Source organism: Sturnira hondurensis, unplaced genomic scaffold (genome assembly GCF_014824575.4).
Source record: "Sturnira hondurensis isolate 20B ecotype Veracruz unplaced genomic scaffold, ASM1482457v3 Scaffold0016135, whole genome shotgun sequence".
NCBI lineage: Eukaryota > Metazoa > Chordata > Mammalia > Chiroptera > Phyllostomidae > Sturnira > Sturnira hondurensis.
In genome coordinates this window covers 553,096-560,286 of record NW_028088766.1, presented here as the reverse complement: position 1 = coordinate 560,286, position 7,191 = coordinate 553,096, and the positions used below count along the sequence as shown (strand labels likewise).

Sequence of the window (7,191 nt, the reverse complement as noted above, 5' to 3'; positions counted from 1 at the left end):
CAGCGACAGCGCGAGGCAAGTGGGGAGAGAAGATGTAGCACCCAAACCGGGTCTCAGCAGGTTGGTTGATGTAAGCAAGCGAGGAGGCTTGCAAAGAGACTGGGAGGAGAAACTGGGTGCAAGGGGGTGACGGCTTCCCTTTCCAGAGAAGAAGCATCTCTCTAGGTGAAATGAGACACCGAAGCGCAGCTGGGAGCCAGGAGGGGACCTGTCCTGTTTCTCCCTTCCCTGGGACTCTCTTCCCTTCGGCTTTCCGAATCCCGGCGTTAGCCCCAAACTCCGAAGGGGCTCCGGGTGGGGGACGGACGAGGTGGGAAACTTCCCTTCCAGATACTCATGACTCCGTTTCCCACGGCTTGCGTTTGGGTTGGCGGGGGGTGGGTGGATACCCTCCAGGGGGCCCGGACTCGGAGGGGGAGCAGCGCCGCCGGGGTAAGTTTCCGCGAGTCCAGCCCAGCCCCCCCGTTCCCGGCTCCGCGCCCTGGGTCTCCAGCTGCACGCGCGGGGCTGCGGCGGCGCGGGCAAAGGGGCCGCTGCTGCTTTAAGAGCCGCCTCCCCCTCTCCTCCCTTTGACAATGGTCTGAACCGAGCTCTGCTTCCCAAAGCAAAATTTGTAATATGCCATTTTTCCGATGGACGCTTCTCCTTTCGGCTGCTGACGGAGGCGCGGGAAGATGCCGAGCCGCCGCCGCGCCGCCGAGCCAGGGCACGTTCCGGGGGCGCGCCGGGGCTCGCCGGGGTCTCAGCGGCCTTTCTCCTCCCGTTGCTAGGGAAATGGTCCAGGAGCGCCCGGCGTGAGCCTCCCCTCGAGTGGAGCCGGAGACTGCGGTGGTCGTTGATCAATTGAAGAAGCAGGACCGAAATTACTGACATTAGGTACAAAAACTGCATTTGAGTGACACGGTTTCCTTACCGCTTTATTTATTTATTTACTTTACCTCCTCCCCACCCGCGGCCCCACCCCGCCCCCAGGGAAAATATGCGAATTCCTCTTGCCAATTACTGCTCCGAACCGTCCTTTGCTTTCTCCCCCAACCCCTATCCCTCCTCCTCCTTTACCCCCTTCCTGCTCGGTTCTCTCCTGTTGGGCATAATGAAGAATTTTAAGTGTGGAAATTATGAAGTCAACTTCTTCAGGGGGGGTGGGGGGTGTGGCCGAGAGATAACTATCCAGCCACGTAGGTGTGCCGGCTCTTTGACCATCTGTGAACCCACTGGGGTGAAGAAAGTGTAAAATGCTTCCTTTAGAGGTGATAATGTTTCCTGAGGACAGGGGGTTTCAAAGAGTTAAATAGGAGGAGGAATATTCATATAATGTAATCAATCAGACAATGGCTAGGATTTCTCTCACCAAATTACTTTTTTTGTGGGTTAACCGAGATGGAGCTGGGGTAGTTAAGACTAAATCTTTCCAAAAGAAACTAACTATCAAAAATAATTTCATCTTTGCCTCCATTGGGGTCTAAATCCTAGTGGTCTGGCTGAGTAAAGTGATTCACTGACAGAAAAAAAGAAAGCCTTCTGTAGCACTGTTATATCTGAATAGGTACTGCTTGAAGGGTATATATTGCTAAGAAACACATAGGATCTTGAAAGCTTTTGGGTAATGACTCCAGTGGGCATTCCAACTTTTATTTTGAAATCCGAGAGATTTAGAAGACAGTCAAGGTTATGTGCTAAGAATGAGGGAGTTGGTTTTCCTTATATAAAATTATTCAAGCTAAGCACTGGGATACTTAAACCAATCAACTTTATTATTATTTTTCCCTTCTACAATAAAATAACCTCTACTAGGTTTGGTAACCTTCAGTAATTTAGTGAGCCAGGCATCACCGTCTAAAGGAGGATAATAATTCATGTGTCCAATTGACTTTGGGGAGGAGGGGATGAAAAGGTAGATGTCAAAGCAAACTATTAGTAGCCCCTTCCTTGTTTTTCATAAATTATGATATTCAAGGCAGTTTTAGTTCTGAAAATGATTACAAAAGTTAAAAGTGGTATATGAGGATGAACTATCCTAGAGGTTGAGTAGCCATAGGCTTCTGGATTGTGCAAGTTGCTTCAGATGTCATCTATAAGAAGCTATTAACTCTCACAAGATTTTTCATTGCTTTTAATATTTAAAATGTGCCTTTGAGAAAGAGGTTATATTATATTTTAAGGATTATATAAGTATTTTTTGATTTATGATAGAATCTGAGTTCTATTGTAAGAAGCTAAGGTAGTTTATGAAAGTGGCCTTATTTTTTGTAGAAACATTTTCCCCTAGTTTTGTTGAGAAGAGTTTAGATTTACTTATTTGGGTTCACTGTTAATAAAGAAAAGCAGCATGTTTCCTAGGTGACTTTTGCATCATTTGATTTTTTTAAATTGGATTTGGAGAATTCAGAGTACCCACTGGAATTAAACCTTTAGGCATGGAAGCAGAATGAATCATAAAAGCAAAATATTCTTTCTACAACAATGAATGTCGGTCCCTATGTAATAGAAATAAACACTTAAGTTTGTAATAACTCTGTAGTATTTTATTATGTGATCTCAGTCAGATATATTATAAGAGCTTTAAAACAGGCTTTTTAAAAAAAAACACAGATTATTAACTCTACAAAAGAGAAAAACTAAAGTTTTGACGGGTGAAGTGACTCTCCCTTGTTCACATGCTACGGAAGTGAAATTGAATCCGGTGCTCTGGAGTGTAGATTCCATAGATTTTCTAAGTCCCGAAGGTGCTTCTCATCATAGCAGCTCTGGACTGAATCAAAGACCAGCTTTATATTGATCTGTAGGAGCCTAAAGTTTGTGAATGTCTAATGTCCCACGGTGACCCAGAGGCTTGGTTGGAATTAGGCTAGTACATTCAGGAGAAAATTATAGTGCAGGTAATCACTGAAGTTATATTTTTCCTTGGAATATAAAGTTTTTATAAGTTATCCCAAGTAAAGATGGGCTATTAGCTTCCTTTCAAGAAATATAACATTTAAAATACTAATTTAATCATGTTTAAGTAACCCCCAAATTTACATCTCACAAATGTTTTGGCACAAATTATCGCAATGCTACTGTTTCCTCTGCCATTATTTTGTTGTAACCTTGAATGTCAAAAAACAAAACAAAAAACCCCAAAACCAAAAACAAACAAACAAACAAAAAAACCCAAAATCAAACAAACCAAAAAACCCCACAGTGGCTCCTGGTAATGATTTCTCAGAATGACACAGCTGCTCAGTGTGTATATTTCATGCATGGCAAGTGAACTAATTGTTTGAAGTATTTCACTGTGTTGGAACACTTTTTGTTTTGCAATTTCTTTTCAGTCAAGGCAAAGACAATTTGTAGTACTTAGAAAAGAGTCTCATTTTCCATATTTGTTTTAGTGTTTGAATAGCATTTAAATTGAAATAATACAACAAATATTATATTTTCATCATTAAGTATTTAATGATAGTAATTATGTGTGTATGTGCATGCATACATGTGCATTGGTGTATCTTGTGTATCTACTCTTATTTATTTATTTTAGGGCCAATAAGAAATTGAACAAGTCAAATTCTTACCTTCAGGTAGCCCACTGTTTTGAATGATGAGCAATAATTGAAAGCATTGTCTTGAATTACTCTAAAAATAATTTATCCTCCTTATTCCTTAATTTTTTTACATAGGATATCAGTCAGAAAAGTACTTTCCTCTCATCTTTCTGGGGGTGTCTCATTGTTTTCAGTGAGCCCTGACCAAATCATTCATAGATAATTGAATTTCTCTTCTTGATAACTCATTTTGTATGAAAAATCACATGAACAGTAATTAGCTGTTGAGTTAGTGAGTCTTGGCATTTTATTTGAAAATATCACCATAAACATTTTCCCAGAGACAGGTATATGTAGGCAGAAAAATGAATTGATCTTGTATTACAAAACCAAAAAAGGCTTCAGGATCAACAGCCAAACCAGCCTTTCTCCAGATCAGCCCTCTGCGAAACCAAGCCCTCTAATGAATAGGCGCTGGCCTCTGCACGAGAACTGAAACTGAGATGGGTTTGATTCTTTTTCAAATATAAGATAGAGGATAAAAGGTAAAAGGAGATAATTTCTGATTATTAAAATGCCACATAGTAGATTGATGTTGTCAATCTACTGTTTTCCTAACGTCTGTGTTGTCTATTTTAAATCAAATTAATAAATGATTTAAAAAATACCCTGAGCAGTTCATTTATTTCATGGTTGGGAGCCTCTGGTTAGCAGCTAAGATGTGAAGTTACTACATTAGCTAATGTGATTTATGGCATCTGTTTTGTGGAGTATCTGAAAGAGTGTTAGTTTGTATTGTTTGAATGAAAACCAGACAATGCAGCTCACAGGAAACAAAGGAATATTAGGTGCAATTAGTGGTATATTAACGTCAACAAATTTATGTACCTTAGACTATTTCATAAAGCTTACTTATACCTAATTCAGTCGCTAGGCTACTGCAGGAATTTAGGAAGAGAGCATATAGAATTAAAGCATTGGGAGTTGTAAAGTCAAGAAGCTTTAAACTGGTGTGGAAAAATCTGTTGATAAAAGTAAAAAGGAAAAACTGATTATTATATAAACAGAATACTCACTTATTTGTGAATTTTCTTAAACAAAGGAATGGACATTAATTCACTGAATTATTTAAGTCATTTAAAAATAATTTGCTGCCCACCCATTAAGAGCCAGACACTGTGCTTGTCGTGAACAATGTAACAAATAAAGATAACATGGAGGTATTAGCAATAAGGGATTTGTAAACCTGCAGGGAAAGAAAAATGATCAATTAATAAGTGTAGAAACATATGACTATAAATTTAATTAGGTGGCATAAGTCATGAAAAAAACTTTAAGTAGTAGGTGAAACCAAGTTGTTTCATTAAAAGCGAGCATGTTGGTTGTTGGAAGTCAGTTAATTGTTTTTCATTTTGGTCAAAATATTTAGTTTGCTTGGAGTTGGGGCAGTGGGTAAGGGATAGAGGGACATTAGGCTAATGAGCTGCTAAGCACTTTGTGAGTTGAGGGCCAGGCGGCATTATTGGCAACCATGTCTTTACTAAGACTTCCCTCCCTTTTACTTTATTTAAGCAATGATGTGTGAAGTGATGCCCACGATTAATGAGGACACCCCAATGAGCCAAAGGGGGTCCCAAAGCAGTGGCTCGGACTCAGACTCCCATTTTGAGCAGCTGATGGTGAATATGCTAGATGAAAGGGACCGTCTTCTAGACACCCTTCGAGAGACACAAGAAAGTCTTTCACTTGCCCAGCAAAGACTGCAGGATGTCATCTACGACAGAGATTCGCTCCAGAGACAGCTCAATTCAGCCCTGCCACAGGTACGCCTCCTGGTAGCGTTTGCCCTTCCTATTGCAACTGAAAATGCGATAAGACTTGAGTACGCTTTGCTTTATTCCCATTCTTATAATTACTTCTTTCCTTAAAATATATGATATGCATGTTTTGGTGAGAAAAATTTAAGAATAGGTAATTAATTCACATAAAACTTGCCTCAAAGGAAAATGTGGTACGTCGGTGATTGGAAGTGTGAAGCACTGAGTTCCTATCTGGTCTTTTAAGAAAGTTTTTGTGTGTTTTGGTGAGGTTAAAAAATCACCTGTTGATCAGCTACCTGTCACCAGACTGGGAATAGTTGATTTTCTCTTCTTTCCTTGCATTTTAAACATAATCATGGCGTGTAAGAATATGTACTTTTCGTTTTCAGTTGTGTTTTCTGTCTTCAGAAGCGACAATAGTTTGGAAGTCTACTGTCTATTTTTTACGTGTCCTTAAGAAATGCCTAACACCTGCTTAAAAATTCTTGAAGTTACTGATGTGTTACCTACCCTCTCCACTCAGAAATGTTTTAAGGAGTTTTCTTTTTAAATAAATTATTTTGGAAATTAGAAAAGAGGCAAAAGTTCAGCCCTATTTTCACCAACTTAAAATTGTTAGATGAGTTATTTTTAGTATATTTTTGTCAAAAGCATTATTTTGTGAAAAAGAATATATTTTAAGAATTTTCAGCTAATAATAAGGCAACTTTCTTACTTAATAATAGCATAATTGTGTTTTTTCTAGGTACAAAAAAGCATAGAATATAAGTGAGCTTTTTAATAATCACCTCCAATAAACTATATTTTTCTTGTAAATGCATATTTGATTGGCCCTCTGCTCTAGGTACAATAGCAGATGTTGAAGAGTTGATTTCTCTCTGTGATTTTATATCTTGTAAATATTATGTCTTCATAAATATTAAAATTATATAATCAAAGATGATACAATTCTAAACCCAGCTCAACTTGGACTGTAGTGCTAAGATTTTGATCACTTTCAAAATGGAAAGGACCACCTGGAACCTTTTGTCACATCCCCATTAGGTAATCCCGTAACCCTCTCTGTGGGTAGTTCCTGTCCTGGTCCTTTTCATTTTTATTTTCACTTTGCCTTGTTTTGAGATATAGTGTTTCTAGTAACTCTCACCTGTTGGTGCACTGGTTTGTTTAATTACAAAGAATGAGTTGATTCATTTCAAATATCTTAACCAAAAATGTTATTTTTCAAGCTAGGTATTTCAGTCTTTGCAATTGTTCTTCATAAGGTAATTTCTAAACTGATCACCATCATGCTTACTCTTCACTTAAGACTGAGTTGGTCAATGCTGTTGATAAAGTGTGTCCCTTAACCAGTCATGTGACTCACTGTCTTCTGTGACAAGTGTAGAATTGGACAATCATTTCTCTTTCTGGATAGAATGTTCCATTAAAAAACCCAGGACTGTATTATATTTGGGGACAAGTTTCAGTGTGTCCTGGGGAAGTAGTCAAATGAAATTTATAACTGAGTTGCATGAATGCTACATGCGTTCCTATTTTCCCTTCTTAGAAGTCGACTCCCTGGTCCTAAGTATGAGAATATGCAAGTACCCTTCCTACATTTATCTTTTCATATCTCATCCAAGCCTGATGACATCAGTTCAGATCCTAACTCTATCAAAGTGATTCTAGAATAACAGGGTTTTAAATTTTTTTCTGTCTTTACAAAACTGAGTGATTATTTCATAAGGATACTGTAAGTACAATTTACTGCAACAAAATATTTTGAGGCAAAAAGAAAAAAGCTGGAAATGTTTTCCTACATAATGATAGCATAGAGATAAATCTTAAGAATATAAGAATGAAAA

The 7,191-nt window shown here is 38.6% G+C and overlaps 1 protein-coding gene across 11 annotated transcripts in view; it reads left to right on the top strand.

Annotated features, from left to right (window-relative positions):
• The first annotated feature begins 691 nt into the window (after nt 1–691).
• Nucleotides 692–7,191, top strand: part of PPFIA2 (PPFI scaffold protein A2) — a 472,168-nt gene continuing 465,668 nt past the window's right edge. For 8 of the 11 annotated variants that reach the window (XM_037065742.1, XM_037065741.1, XM_037065754.1 and 5 more), the window contains exons 1-2: nt 692–876; nt 5,097–5,347. In XM_037065742.1, the coding sequence (XP_036921637.1) occupies nt 5,099–5,347 (249 nt within the window). In that variant the 5' untranslated portion in view covers nt 692–876; nt 5,097–5,098. The remainder of the gene's footprint in view (nt 877–5,096; nt 5,348–7,191) is intronic. The other 3 variants (XM_037065746.1, XM_037065738.1, XM_037065743.1) reach the window with 1 other exon arrangement.